General features: G+C 44.2%; 1 protein-coding gene across 2 annotated transcripts; it reads left to right on the top strand.

The window, feature by feature from the left end:
• Positions 1 to 11: 11 nt before the first annotated feature.
• Positions 12 to 10,625, top strand: CLDND1 (claudin domain containing 1). Of its 2 annotated transcripts, XR_008446650.1 has the most exons (6): positions 12 to 121; positions 5,678 to 5,970; positions 7,810 to 7,917; positions 8,353 to 8,490; positions 8,611 to 9,561; positions 9,882 to 10,625. XR_008446650.1 is itself a non-coding variant. In XM_054043965.1 (5 exons), exons 2-5 carry the CDS (start codon positions 5,688 to 5,690, stop codon positions 8,829 to 8,831), a joined length of 750 nt encoding a protein of 249 aa, XP_053899940.1. In that variant the 5' UTR covers positions 12 to 121; positions 5,678 to 5,687; the 3' UTR covers positions 8,832 to 10,625. The 2 variants fall into 2 exon arrangements, 1 of the variants encoding a protein (XP_053899940.1); XM_054043965.1 differs by having other exon boundaries at positions 8,611 to 10,625.
• Positions 10,626 to 15,983: the final 5,358 nt, after the last annotated feature.

Below are 15,983 nucleotides of genomic sequence, written 5' to 3'. Positions count from 1 at the left end.
GATGCCCGGCGGCCGGGGGGTGGATGAGCATCTCCAGGCTGCTCCCTCTCCCCGCGTGGTGCGGGGGTGGGAGACGGAAACGGCAGCGCAGAGTCGGAAGGAGGGAATGAGGAGGTGGACGGTGAGTGCGGGGCGGGGAGGGATATGGGTAGTTGGGGCACGGGGGAGGGGGTAACAGGAGGAGTACAGACAGGGGGGCAGGGTGCTGAAGTGGGGGCAGACAAAGGGAGGGCACCGAGGAGGGCTTGGGGGAGGATAGAGGGAGGTGGGGGCAGGGCACGTGGGGGGAGAGGACAGAGGGAGGGGGGGGAGAGGACAGAGGGAAGGGCATGGGGGGGGAGAGGGATAGCTCAGTGGTTTGAGCATTGGCCTGCTAAACCCAGGTTTGTGAGTTCAATCCTTGAGGGGGCCGCTTGGGGATCTGGGGCAAAATCAGTACTTGGCCCAGCTAGTGAAGGCAGGGGGCTGGACTCGATGACCTTTCAAGGTCCCTTCCAGTTCTAGGAGATGAGATATTTCCATTACTTACTTATTTATTTTAAGAGGGGCGGGGCAGGGCACCCGGGGGGGGGCGGTAATGGGTTTTTTCCTCTTCTGATGATTTTGTGCATATTGATTTTTATTCCCTTTTATTTGTTTATTTTCACTTTGAGTCATACCCCTTCTCAAATCCCTACAATAATCTTCTCTCAGAGGCTGGTGCCTGTCATGTTTCTCCTTCTACCCTGCCTCCCTGGCCAATTAAATATAATGAAATACCTCTCAACACCACCATTGCCCTTGCTAGCCACCTGTGTGAGATAAAGGACACTGTCAGGTTAAAAGTTGTATTCTCTCCTTTTGTTAACTTTCATAAATTTCCTTACTAGCGTCACTGATTATCTGAGAAATCATCAGGACAGAATTTGAGGAACTTAGCTATTCACTCACTCATTTATGGTTCATGTATCTTGGTCAGTGAAACTGGACTGGCTACTTTCACCTCCTGCTTCCTGGGTGTGAGCATGGTGGTGCAATATTAGGACTACACACAGGAATTTTTGTATTCAAGCAAATGTTTTCATTGACTTTTTTTAAATTAACAATTCTGTAAGGTTAGTTATTTAAAATAGAAGTTAAATGGTAGGCTTAAACTACTTCATTTATCAGAGGGGTAGCCGTGTTAGTCTGGATCTGTAAAAAGTGACAGTCCTGTGGCACCTTCTAGACTAACAGAAGTATTGGAGCATAAGCTGTCGTGGGTGAATACCCACTTCGTCAGACGCATGTGGTGGGAATTTCCAGAGGCAGGTATAAATATGCCGGCAAGAATCAGTCTAGAGATAACGAGGTTAGTTCAATCAGGGGAGGATGAGGCCCTCTTCTAGCAGTGGAGGTTGATGCCAAAGACTGCGAATGGCTAGCCAACTACAAAAGCAGTTTCTCCTTCCTTGGTGTTCACACCTCCACTGCTAGAAGAGGGCCTCATCCTCCCCTGATTGAACTAACCTCGTTATCTCTAGACTGATTCTTGCCGGCATATTTATACCTGCCTCTGGAAATTTCCACCACATGCGTCTGACGAAGTGGGTATTCACCCACGACAGCTTATGCTCCAATATTTCTGTTAGTCTAGAAGGTGCCACAGGGCTCTGTTGCTTTTTACCTCATTTATGTCCCTCTAAATAGATCATCATTTGTGAAATGATGGTGTATAAAAGAAAGCTGAATGAATGGAGCCGTTAGGGCAGATGGGAAACTTGCTACATTTTTCTGCTTGCTACAAAAAAACAAACAAAATGCTCAGTACCTTCGATAAATAAGTTGCTCCACAGTGAACTCAGCACCAGTGATCCCAGGGCAGTTCAGGGGCAGAATTTTAAGTTAGTTTTGAATAACCTCCCTTCCTCTTGGGGTCTTAAAAACAGGGCACTGCTTTCCTCCTTATACAGAGGGAGGATCACCACACTGTAAGACTTCTGAAGAAAGTACAAAAGGGTAAATAGGGTATTCTGGGATTTTCCTCCCTCACTTCCAAAAAGAAGCAGATTTTGTGTAAATTGGATGCTGCAATGTGAAAGAGGCATGCTGATTTTAGTGCAATAGAGGAAACAGGAGAAAGTTGTTAATTGGAGGCTAGGGAAGGGTGGGGGGGGGGTCAATGCTAATTTGAGTTCTTTCATTATCTGCCTTCAGTTAAATTCTCTTGAGTGCTATTTTCCTGGATTTTTGGTCCCATGAGATTCAGTGCAGTCTGTCACAAACTCACAGGTCATGCCCACTCTTGGCCCATACAGCCCCTGGAGGGAACCCCCTTCAGTGTGACAGCCCTTCTCAGGGGTCCACTCTCTTTCGGGGGTTAGACCCCCTCCACCTCCTGGAACCACACCTCTCTGAGCCCTAGCACACCTGTCTCTCGCCATGGGCCCCCTCAGGGAGTCCACTCACTCTGGAACCCCGGGGCCTCCACTCTTGAGAGGGAATAATGCAACACTGTTCTCTAGACTGGAGTGACTCTTAGCCAGCGTAAAACAGGAGGGTTTATTGAGTGTCTGAACACAGCATAGGAAACTCTCAGGGCCCTCAGGCCTGGCCTCCCACAGCACATCTAAGTCTCTCCTGCATCCAGGTGGGCTCTGCCTGCTCTCCCTCTCCAGTCCCAAATCCCCGTCCTTTCCAGCTGGGCATCTGATATCACCTCCCCCAAGCCCCATCTCTGTCCGTTGTCTTCCATCAAGGTAAAGAGGGTTGTCTGGACTTCCTCTTCTCTCAGCTATCCTTTGCACCCCACTGGCCAGAACCTGCTGTGACTCCCGAGCTGGGTCACCAGTTGCTGGGGTATCCATTCTCCAGGCCATTGGCTGGGGTCCCAAGTGCCATCGCCAGTCCTCTGTAACAACAAACTCCCTCTTCCATCACCTCATTAAACCAGTAACACCCAGGGAAACTGAGTCCCACCCCCTCTGCATGCAAACCATTGAAAAAACCAAGAGAACCTCCCCCCCACTTTCTGACTGTTTTGTTAACAGGTGTAAAACTAAGGCCCTGATCAATACCCAAGATATTTTTCCCTAGTGTCCTGAGCAAATTTCAGTTAGGGCATTTACGTTCTCCCTATTCCAGTTGGATATATTATTTACTCCTGGGGGCATTCTGCACCAAAAAATTAAAAATTCACACAGTATTTTAAAATTCTGCATATTTTATTAAAATAACACAATATAATCATGCCAGTTTCAATTATTTTGGTAATTCATTTCAAAATACCCATCAGCAAATATGTCTAATAATACAGATGATAAAGATTCAGGAATGTGTTTTTACAAATATTCTTTAACAGGAATATTAATATAGAACTTTAAATTAAATACAATACTGAAATGTATTATTCAATTTCCTACACTACTCAGAAGCAGTGCAAAGGCATGGGAGAGTCAGGAGCAATAGAGGAGCTGAGGGAGAGGGAAGTAATTGCTGGGAAGGAGCCTGGGAGTGAATCTGGAGGGTTGTTGGGTGTTGGTGGGAGACGTATGGAGTGGTTTTTTGGAGGGGGAGGGATTGTTAGGGAGTTGGGGACCCTCCCCCATGCAGACCCTAGCTAATCCATAGTCTCTCGCATTGTCAGGCATATCTACACATGTTCCCGTGTGTCCCTGCACCCCCACTCAGCCTCTCCCCCATCCCAATGTGTCCCTGAACCCCCCAATATCCTGTCTCCTTGTGCCCCTGCATCTCCACTCCCATTCAGATCCTGGCTCAATGCTGTCACCCTACTAGTTCCTGTGCCCCCACCTGTCCCCTCCGACCCCCCTTGCCCTTTTGAACTTAGTCTATGTGACCCCCACAGCAGCCTTGTTTGCCCTGCGTTGTCTGACCCCACCCTTATCCAGTACCTCCTCACCTGGTCCCACTGGCAGGGCACTGAGGAAAGCAGCCTTTCCTTCTCCCACTCTGTGACTGGCTGCTCCAGCCTGGAGCTTCCTGCTCTGTCATCTGGCACCACAGCAGACCCTGTTGGGCAACAGTTGTAATTACAGGACCTCCCCAGCAGAATGTTGTTTTTGTGGGGTGGGGAGGAAAGCTGCATAGCAGTGCAGAATTCCCCCAGGAGTAATTTCACTTAGAACCCTGCCAGGTTGTGAGGCTGGTTTCACCTCCTCTTTGGCCTTGCATGCTCCCATCTTTCCTATCCGCCAGTCCTACTAAAATGTTTTCGTAAAATTCTCTTCCTTTCTTGTTACTCTGACTGTGACTTCCCCCTTTTTTCAGCTCTCTAGGATGACTTTCCCTTTTCTACTATATGAAATGTAAGCTGCTGCTTGCTGAAAGCTTTCACTCCATTCTTTACTTGATCACCTCATCCCTGGTTTCATCACTTACTGCTGTGAAAATAGCTTTTTTTTTTTTTTCCTTGTGTGCAGTTTCTCCTTCACCTACTCCATTCTTTGGGCATTCTCTCACTTCACTTCTCTTATTGTTGTAATCAGTGTACATCAATCTCCCTTACCTACTTTAATAAAAACACATAAAAACAAAACAATATTTGACAGAGCATTTGTACTTAAGGGTCCATATGCTGCTGTGTTGTTGTGTTTTGTGTCCATCATCCCTTTTTAGACTCTAAGCTCACTTATTACTTCTTGCCACTACCCAAATTGTATAGAACCAAGAACACTGACACACTCAGTGCTACTAAATATACCTTCTGTAAAGCAATTTTAGATCCTTGTGGACAAAAGAGAAAAGTGAGACACATCACTACCAAGCTTTATAAATCGTAATAATTCCCTCCACTCTCCCAGTCACTGTGGGTAGGTCTACACTGCAGTTCGACACCCACAGCTGGCCGGTGCCAGCTCATTCGGTCTCACGGGGCTCGGGCTAAAGGACTGTTTGATTGCGGTGTAGATATTCAGGCTTGAGCTGCAGCCCGAGCTCTGGGACCCTCCCACCTCACAGGGTCCTAGAGCCCAGACTCTAGTCCAAGCCTGAACACCCCCACAACTACACAGCTCCTTAGCCTGAGTCAGTTGTCATTGGCCAGCTGTGGGTGTCTAATTGCAGTGTAGACATATACTTAGTCCCTTCCTATCTTTAAATCTCAATTAAAGCACTTCCTATATGCTTTGGCACATAACTGACCATTTGTAAAGGATTTTATGGTATGACATAAATATTTAAAAGTGTGCATTGTACTCCTCGTGTTCTCTCCCAAGCAGTTATTTTACTGTGTCTGCTTCCTACTCCTACTGAGTCTTGCCTGGGGCTAGAAGCATGACAGTTTCTTTTCTGTAAACGAATGCACCTGTGGTAATTGAACATGAGTGGATGTCTTTTGCAAATGAAGTTGCATTGGGTGTGGGCATTGTAATGGGCCGGACAGACAAGTGAAGTAGGATTACTGTGGTAGAAGGGACCTTGGTTAATATTTCATCTTAAATGGTCACTGAACACTTGAGCCGTTTATAATCAACTGAAGGTTCAGGATTTGGACGGAAACATTGCTTCTTCGTTGCTGCATGTTGAACAAGAAAAGGAAGAGATGTTGTTATGCATCCAGGGAGGGATTGGTCGATGGATAAAGGGAGCAGTTTATCCCAGCAGGGTCAACCTTGCGTTTGGTCTCGGGGGGTTACCATTATTATTAATTGAACCTCTGAGTTTCTCACCTTTCTCTCCCTCCTCCTCCCCCCCGCAGTTGGAACACTATGATGGATAACCGCTTTGCTACAGCTCTAGTAATTGCCTGCGTGCTCTGCCTCATTTCCACCATTTATATGGCAGCCTCAATCGGTACAGATTTCTGGTATGAGTATCATAGCCCAGCTGGAAATGCCAGCGAACTTGGCAGAAGTATTTTGGAGGAATTCATCAGTATGGACGCAGATGAGAAGACTTATACAGATGCACTGTTCCGGTGCAATGGCACAGTTGGATTGTGGCGGAGATGTATCACTGTTCCCAAAAACTCTCACTGGTATAGCCCACCAGGTAAATTAGTCCATCCTCCAAATAGCATTTTCCTCCACCTTCCCTGTTCTTTCCTGCCTTGAGCTGCAATTTAAGGGTTGGATATCAAACAGTATTTCCTCAAAATGGATCTCTTTTCCAGAAAGCTTCTCTGGTTAATAAGCAGTTACGGCAAATATAAAGTTTTGAAGATGCAAAAGGAAAGCCTTATGCAGCTGCTAGTGAGTGTTTAGAGAACCAGGATTTGATATGTTAAGGTCTTGTCTACACTTACAGTGGCTCAGATGCACTGATGCTACCGATGCCGACAAGAGAGCTTCTCCCATCAGTGTAGGGATTCCACCTCCCTGAGAGGCGGTAGCTATGTCAACGGGAGAATACCTTCTATTCGCATAGTGCTGTCTACACCGGGTGATGTGGATTTTCCTCACCCATGAGTGATGTAGTTATACCAACATAAGTGGTAGTGTAGACCAAGCCTCAGTTTCATCTTAAAGTGAGTCCAGTGTAATTTGGTTTTTTCTGCACTTTGTTTTCCAATTGAGAGAAATATCATTGTTGCTTTTTCTTAAAGTTTAAAAAGTGAGAGTAAATATTCCTTGCAAAAGTGAAAATGTTATTGTTTCTGACACTTTAAAAAAAATTTTTTATTGTTTTTCCCACTTTTTTAGAGGAAACATTGTGGTTGAAAAGGTTGGCATTTTCTCACAGTTTCTAAATGAAAAATTTTGAATATGCTTAAATTGTGTGTTCCTGAAAATTTTCATTTAGAGACTGTTTTTTATGAAAAATTGTCACAACGTTTTCCCATGGAATCATTTTCAGTGAAACCCCATTTTTAATGAAGGATCTTTGTGATGGAAATTTCAACCAGCTCAACTCAAAAGCCTCTTTTAGAACTTCAAAGTGGCGATGGACAAATTTTCAGTGGGAATAAATACCATGAAATATTAAAAAAAAAATTGTTTAAAAAAAAACCAAACAGAAATAGAAGTGTTTAAAAAGTGTACTTATGTTCCATGAAATGTTTAACAAGGCATTGAGCTAAACACAGCTGCTTTGTTAGGATGTCTAATTTAAAGAATGGAGAGCACTGACCATACAATATTTGGGTATCTTGCATCACATTTATTTCAATCTGTTGTATCAATAAGCGCTGGCGTAGACCTCTAGATTGCTTGGGGGTGCGGCATATTTTAATTTTATGTCACACATTGAAATAAATGCACAATACGTTTATTTTAATGGAATATCAGTATAAAGAAAAAGTTATTGGTTGCATAGTTAAGCACTCACTATAATAATTTGGTCAGCACTCACGCATATTAGATACTTTATTTTCAGCTACCACAACAACCTTCCTGAGGTGTCATGTAAGGGATGAGGCAGCTGGCTGTAAAGCTAGCTTGACACACAACTTGAGTGACCTGTATATGCCAGCACAATTTTTCAATATTCCTCTGATGTAATAATTAATCTCTAGTAAATGCAGTTTACTATTGTAACTCCTAATAATGACTCATTAAAATGAGAGTATGACAAAGTTGTTTATCCTTCTGACAAGGGGACATATTTCTTTCCTGATTTAAGAGCACTGCGAGTGCTGAACTGTGAAGGAGTTATGGTATTTATTGCTTTGGCTGTAAATGTGTGATGTGAATTGATCCAGGAAGAAGTGGGATAAGGGGGAGTGGCTAGTCTCTATAAAGATTAACTATTTTTAGGGTGAGAACAGTTCTCAGAAGTAAAGGGATTTCTCATGTAAAAAGAACAGCAGATACTGGATGAAGCAGCATTGTCAAATGAAAATAAGGAATAAAACTGATGGTGGTTATTGCATTTTTCCCCCCCTCCCTCCAGAAACTGATATGGTCAGAAACTGCGTCAGTTTTTCCCTCTCTGATCAATTTGCGGAGAAGTACATGGAGCCTGGGAACCACAATAGTGGTAGTGACCTGAACCGGACCTGTAAGTGCCTTTCACCTCTGGCAGATGTGCGGGATAAAGGAGGCTGGGAAGGAAAAGAAAAGAGGACATTTTCATTTCCAGATTCAATCATTAGTGAGAGAATAAGGAGAGAAGTAACTCTATTTTGATCTGCCCACCTCAGCTAATACTTCATATAATAATCCTGGGTTTTAGTCATGACTTGAAGGCAAGGGTAGGAGATTTGTTTGTTTGCTGTAGGAAAGGATTAATTTAGAGAACACTGTTGTGGGAAAACTCAGTAAGTGAACACGCATTCAGGTTCCTCTCTCTCTTTTCACAGGAGGCAGTGGGTCCTTCCTAGCTCAGGTTGAAGGTCCCTGATGGCGTAGTGTATGGGAATGAACATAGATGGGCAAGGAGAATGCCAGACACTGACATGTTTTTAACATACCTGTGGATGTCTCTCATACACAGATCTTTGGCGTTTGCAGTTCCTCCTGCCCTTTGTCAGCCTAGGGCTGATGTGCTTTGGGGCTTTGATTGGCCTTTGTGCTTGTGCCTGTCGAAGCCTTTACCCTGCCATTGCCATAGGAGTCCTACATTTCCTTGCAGGTAGGTCCTGTTCTGTGCTCCGGTCCCCTCTCTCTCTCTCCTAGCAGTGTAACTTCCCTGACCGTGTCAGCCAGGGCATCTGTACGGTGAGCTGATTGTCCTTTACTGTTTATTCCCCAGGTCTGTGTACGCTGGGCTCAGTCGGCTGCTACGTAGCTGGAATTGAGCTGCTCCACAAGAAGCTGCACCCACCTGATGAGGTGCAGGGTGAATTTGGCTGGTCCTTCTGCCTGGCTTGTGTATCTGCTCCTTTACAGTTTATGGCAGCTGCCCTCTTCATCTGGGCGGCCCGCACCAACAGGAAGGAATTCACGCTCTTGAAAGCGTACCGTGTAGCATAAATAGGACACTTCATTCATGGCCAGTTGCTGCTTCACAGTATTTTGTTTCAATGTTATAGGCCTTTTCCCATTCATATCCCATCCTTCTTTTGGTCAGGTATTTGCTCCATGCACTGCGTGCTTCTTGCCAGTTGAGTTTCAGTGGTCTGTAGGTTTTGAAGACAAAGACCTCTGGGCCAAATTACCAAACTTGAACAGCTTTCTCTTGCCAGAAGTCTGCAGAATTTTAACAGACTTTTATAATATAATTAAAAAAAAAATAAAAAAAACCCCTTTTTGTTTTGTTTGTGGAAATAGTCTTAAGAGCTCATCCCCCTTTTTTAATTATACTACCCTAACTGGACACTCGATCTAAATCTGATCTGAAAAAACTGGAGAGGCATTGTGGGGCACAGGATGAATAGGGGAAGAAAAGAGGGAGATGCAGGAGAAGAATGAGAGAACTGCAGAGTGTGAATAATGGAGAATTGGGCACTATGTGTTATGAGATCCCAGCAGGTGATGCACCCTAAGAGCACCAAGCAGAGATGGATGTGCAGAATTGTGTGTAGAAATGTTATAGCTACATCTGTGTTGTTACCTAGTTTTTCTTTCTCTTACTCTCATTAGTTTCTCCTCTCAGCCTCTTCTGACCAGGTTGATGTAATTGGAGCAGTCAGCTGTAGCTTTTGTGCCTGCTGTAAAATAGGACCCCTCCTTTATTGTGTTGAAGAGACAGGCCTCATGCAAGGTTTGGATTTAATTTGGTGTGTGTACATACATACATAAATCTAACTTTTTTTAAAGCTTATTTATTTACCAATGTAGCACACAACAAGTTTTTTAAAAATGTGCTGCTTGTTTCCCACCTTGCCCCACACCTGTTTAAAACACAAATAAACCAGAGTAAAAGCTCAACAATTTTATCAGAGTTGTTGTGAATTTGATTGAAAAAGGAAATGGCCTGGGACAGATTAATACAATCTTGTCTGGTCACTGTTGTTCATAGTACTCAAGTATGGGAGAGAGATGACCAGTTTCTATACAAAGTTTTTTTTCTCTTTGCCTTAGGGACTCTTTAACGGAGGAAGAGAGTCTAACTAGTTCCCAGTTAGCTCATCCCATATAGAAATCTGCCCTTCAATTGCTCAGAGTCCATTCAGCCTTTGTTGTACGTCTTGGAGGAAAACAAGCCCAACATTCAGAGAGTAAATAATTCTGTTCCCAGTTGGTTAACAAGCTTTAACCCCCCCCCCCCCCCCTTCCTTGCTTGCTGCTGGTTTGATAAAAGAAACATCTAATTGAAAGTGAATTGAGTTGTAACAACTTTCTGAACAAGAGTACCCATCAGGATTGCATTTGCTGACTCAGTGAATCACACAGAACCGGATTCTTCTGTCTCTCTCACCTGTGTAAGTACAGTAATTCCATTTCAATAGAGTTGCTTTGGATTTACACTGGTGTATCTGATAACAGCAGAATTTAGCTCCTGGCCCTTTGTTGGGCAGACAGAATCTTTCTATTACTCTGATCGCAACTGTCAGAGTATGAAGAGATTAAGTTATTTTGTGTTCATTAGAAGAAAGCACTTCAGCAGAAGCAAGTGTAGTATTTAAACATGTGTACACTGATACATCCTGCTGCTTCAAACTGGCATGTGCTGAGTAGCAGTGTATGTCAGCTAAACATTACAGTGCCTCTCCACCCTTTTGGAATTAATCATTTGAAAGATTTTTGCACAGTTGTCTCTATTCAAAGCAAATTATTGTGTAAAGGGATAAATTTAAAAAAATAAAAATGACAGTTGGAAGGACATGCTGATCATGTGCAATACCTTCATCTACTGTGATGCACCAATATCAAACCAACTGCTAAGGAGTGCCTGTATATAATTGTGTATACTTCAGCATCCATACTTCTATCCAAAGGTACCATACACCCAGCATGAGTGTTCACTATGGAGTTGAGAAATGGACAGAACAGGCTTTGGAATTCTGCCAGCCGTCAGCTAAGGCTAGTATCAATTTCCAAAGCCTTTTGCAGCAATAATGTTAACACATAGCACCCATGAAGCACTGCGAGTACTAATAGAACAGCCATTATGGGATATAGAACTAAAAATCTGTGATATAATCATTGTTAGTGCTGTGTTGTAAATTTGGTGCGCTGATCCTTGTGCCTGTAGGGGTGATGATTTATTATCAGTGCAGGGATCTTTACAAAATGAAAGGAGGGTAGGTATGTCTGTGATACCAGAAAGCTACAATCAACCTGAAATGTCAGTTGATGCATGTTGTTTGGTAGTTCCTTTCCCTCTGTTCCTAAAATGTCTAGAATGGTGATGCCTCCTTCCTTCCCCAAAATGTCCCAATAGAGTCAATATCTACTCCAAGAGAACGATGCATTCTTCTGTGCAGAGCTGAGTAACCAGAGAGCTTCTAGTTGCTAGTTCGTGACCTGATCTGTGGTGGGGTGGTTTTTTGTTTTTGTTTTTTTCCTCCTCCCCCCCCAGATATGTTAGTTTCCTTGGTGGGAACTTTTCTCTGGTTGTTTCCTTCCCCTTTCTTCTTAAGAGCTAAGGCATTTGAACCCTTACCGGAACATTTGTCTGCTTGGGTCAAAAGGAAAGAAGGAGGAGCTGCTATTCTCCCCCTTTGAAAAAGCAGAGGAGCTGCTATTGCCTAGAAGACTCTGCCAAGTTCTCTCTCTACTCTTACTTAATAAATGGTTGGTACTGTAGCTCTCAGCTTTCCTGCATCAGGTCCAGGGCAGTGCAGGTTACAGGCAAGCTAGCTTTTTTTGTTTCAACCAGATGATTGTCAAGGTTCTGGATCCTTGATCCCTTTTCAGCCTAAACCATGGCACCCCTCTCTCTTTTTGGAGCCAGACACTTTTCTCCCACCAAGTGTAAAGCTGTAGATGTTTCTCAAATCCTGAAGCACTCTTTTTTGACACTAATGGGGGGTGTCCACCCCATACAAGGCTTGATTGAGTAAATTAGGCCAATTAACCTATAAGCAGCACCTGGAGGAAAGCCAAGGAGTGCTAAGGCCTAATTGGCTGAGGAAGTCCAGCTGTGGGAGGAGCTGGGCCAGATTTATAAAGCCAGGAATCTGGCAACAGAAAAGGGCTCCAGGGAAGTAGTCTGCAGTCACTCCCTGGGAGAAGGGAAGTGTGGTTGGGGCTACAGAGGCAGGTAACCTATGGTTATTCCCTGGGAGGTGGGAGTTTGGGCTGCAAACCCAGAGGAGTAGGGAGAGCTAGAAGGTATAGAAGCAGCTCGGGGAGGCAGCAAGGTTCAGGAGGGAACAGATGACTGCTGACTAGTGTCCCTGCCCTGGAACCCCGAGTAGAGGGTGGACCTGGGTTCTGCTACCAGCCACTGAGGGAGTGGCACCTGGGGCAGTGAATGGGAAGGTTGTCTGAGGGTACATCTACACTACAGCGGGGAGTCGATTTAAGATACGCAAATTCAGCTACGTGAATAGCGTAGCTGAATTCGACGTATTGCAGCCGACTTACCCCGTTGTGAGGACGGCGGCAAAATCAACTTCTGCCGCTTTTTGTCGGCGGCGCTTACTACCACCTCCGCTGGTGGAGTTTGAGTGCCGATTCGGGGATTGATTGTCGCGTCCCGTTGGGACACGATAAATTGATCCCCGAGAGGTCGATTTCTACCCGCCGATTCAGGCGGGTAGTATAGACCAGACCTGAGACTGCTGGTGAGAAGAGACTTTGACTCACCCCCGGAAAGGGAAACAATGTAGCGACCTGGTCTTAGTCACAAAGAGGAGGCTGCGGTTCCTGGGACTAGAGAGGAGAAGAGATAGCATGCCGGATGGGCTGTTGACCTGGCAGAGCTAATCCCCAGAACCACCACAAGGCAGTGCCATCCACCAGTGAGTAGAGCCCTCAGTCACACACGCACTACTAGGGCCCTACCAAATTCACGGTCCATTTTGCTCAATTTCATGGTCATAGGATTTTTAAAATTGTAAATTTTCATTATTTCAGCTATTTAAAGTTGAAATTTCACAGTATTGTAATTTTAGGGGCCCTGACCCAAAAAGGTGTTATGAGGGGATCGCAAGGTTATTGTTGAGGAGTTGCTGCTACCCTTACTTCTGCACTGCCGCTAGTGGTGGCACTGCCTTCAGAGCTGAGCAGCTGGAGAGTGGCGGCTGCCGGCTGGGCACCCTGCTCTGAAGGCAGAGCCACCACCACCAGCAGCACAGAAGTAAGGATGGCATGGGATGGTATTGCCACCCTTACTTCTGTGCCGCTGCCTGCAGAGCTGGGCCTTCAGTCAGCAGCCGTCACTGTCCAGCTGCCCAGCTCTGAAGGCAGCAGCGCAGAAGTAAGGGGGGCATGGTATGGTATGATATGGTATTGCCACCCTTACTTCTGCACTGCTGCTGGCAGGGCACTGCCTTCAGAGCTGGGAGCCAGGCCAACAGCCACCGCTCTCCGGCCGCCCAGCTCTAAAGTCAGTGCAGAAGTAAGGGTGGCAATACCATGATTTCCCCAAAATAACCTTGTGATCCCCCCCCCCCGCACCTTCCTTTTGGGTCAGGACCCCCAATTTGAGAAATGCTGGTCTCCCCTGTGAAATCTATATAGTATAGGGTTAAAAGCACACAAGACCAGATTTTATGGTCCGTGATGTGTTTTTCATGGCTGTGAATTTGGTAGGGTCCTACTCATTACAGTATATAAAAGAGCCCCGAAACCCCAGTTTGTTTGGTTTTTTTTATATCTACATAGATCTCAGTGCTTTTTAAAAACAAAAACCCAACAATGAAATTAATAAATTCTGAACAACAGAAGCTCTAATTCTGTTGCAGGCTCAGGGCTTAAATAAGGTGAAAGAGAGGATACAACTGGAGGAAAAGATAAGGTGGGTGAGTAAAAAGGCAGGCTCTAAAATATCTCTGGGCCTGATCACATGAGATGCTGAGCACCCTTGATTCCTGTTGACTTAACATTAGCACCTCACATGATAGAGCCTAGAGAGAGATGAAAAAGGTAAAAGCTTTGGACTGGGGGAGAAACTGCTTAATTATATCACTAAAGCACAGGCCAAGAGGAATGGAATATCTGGAGACACTTAAATAGCATGAAGGCAAAGGAGAGAAAGTAGCCCTGAGGTATTCAGCTGTGTGTTTGTTTGTTTATTTGAGAGCAAGCTGACTGAGTACTCTAACCTTTAGCATAGAGGGTAGCTAACTTAGTAAATTTAGTCACAAGTACCTTGCAGAGTTCCGTACCCCCAATGTTTTTCCGTTAGCAACTGAGAAGAAGATACTTTTTGTAACTCTTTGAACACTGGTCGTCTTTTCCTGTCAGCACAGGGAAACCATCAGGAATACAGAATTGCAAGGGGTTAGCAGAGACCTGCACAGAGGAGGGAAGTGATTAAAATAGCAGCATTTAAAAGCAAAGTTTCCCCTTCAGTGAAACAAACTTAAGGAGGGGCACTCAGCGCTGCAGGTGAGAATTAATCTTTATTAATGCAGTCATGCAGAAATTCCCCATCAGTGTTATAGGAGAAAGTGCCAAAAACACCCCACCAGAAGAATCTGTAGATTGCAGATCACTCACAAAAATCTAGAGACCAAGAACATAAAAATCTTGCGAACAAACTCTGTCCCGGTCCTTGATTCTTCTCTACCATTTCTTCATTATTTACCTGTGGAAATAATGGAGAGAAACCAAAATGTATTTAAGATTCAGTAAAGAATAGTGGAACTGTTCCTTGGGGAAATCTATGGGAATTACCAGCTGAATGTCCGCTTCCAAGCACACACTTCCAGGTCTTTTGATGTCAGTGTAAATAAATCATTCTTAAAAGCGAAGCTCATCTTCTAATCTACTACTGAATGTGTTAATCATATGACCAAATTGGAAAAAATAAGGCACTGCACCTTAATTGGTAATATTAGATTAACCAGTGGAGATATGATCATTCATATCCTTTTAAGAAATTAGTATTAGAATATGGAGGAGACCTCTGGATCATCAGGTCCATATCTCTTCCAAGGTTTCCCACCGGTTGTTTTCTTGTGTTTTGTACCATCTAAGTGTAGATGTCCCAGAGGCATTCATCTTTAGCTTTCCATTTCTGAATTTCATCCTATTATCTTTAGATTTTAAAGACCATACAATCTCAGTGTGAGACCAGCAATGGCCAGTTCCCTCCTTGTCAGTTTTTATATACTGTATTTGTCCAGCACATCTAACACCAAGTTATGCATTGACTCGCAATCTATTTGACCATACTCAGGACAGGTCTACACTAGAAGCGCTACATGGGTGCAGCACCACTGCTGTAGCGCATCTGGTGAAGATGCTGTATGCCAATGGAAGAGCGTCTCCCCTCGACATAGCACCGGTGTGTACAGCACTTAGGTCGCTGCATCACTCGGGGTGTCTTTTTCACACCCCTGAGTGATGTAAATTAGATTGAATTAAGGGGTAGTGTAGACCTGCCCTTGGTCAATTCTATGATTTAGAACAATGAGTGTTGAAAACTAGCGTCCTTTAGTATTAGGTGAACACATCTGACACCTGTTATTTATCGTGACAATCTGAAATGAACATCCATGACTTATTGTCTTTACATTTCAGATTCTCTATTGCCTTAGGTGGGTGTTCCCTGCTAGTGTGATTTGTGTATTTCAGCAGATAAAGATAACATTCCCTTTCTTTCATCTACTCATTCTTTTCTCTGTTGAAATAACTACACCTTGGAGTAATGTTTGCTCTTATTATTTGAATTACTGAGGAACTTAGGAGCCCTAGTCATGAACCAGTACTCCATTGTGCTAGATGCTGTACAAACAGAACAAAAAGGTGGTCCCTTCCCACTTATAATAAGCTTATAATAAGACAAGGGCTCTTGAGGTTTTTTACAGCAAGGCACCCAATAGGGGGTGAGGGAAACTAGGATCAGAAGTCGTTCTATGAAGTATTGTCACAAAACCCTCTCTTACTGCAAAAATGTAACTTCTTCCTCTATTTTTGAACTGGAGCTTTCAAAACCTCTAACATACATTTCTGCAGCAGTACTAACCTTGGTGGGAAATCAACTCTGTAATTATATAGCTGTACAGACACCACATATGTGGCAGTGAGAGCCATATGATAAACTGCAGAGCCATGTGATAAATTGTA

This window comes from Malaclemys terrapin, chromosome 1 (genome assembly GCF_027887155.1).
Source record: "Malaclemys terrapin pileata isolate rMalTer1 chromosome 1, rMalTer1.hap1, whole genome shotgun sequence".
Taxonomy (NCBI): Eukaryota; Metazoa; Chordata; order Testudines; family Emydidae; genus Malaclemys; species Malaclemys terrapin.
Note: the sequence above shows the minus strand (reverse complement) of the source record. Positions and strands in the feature narration are given on the sequence as shown.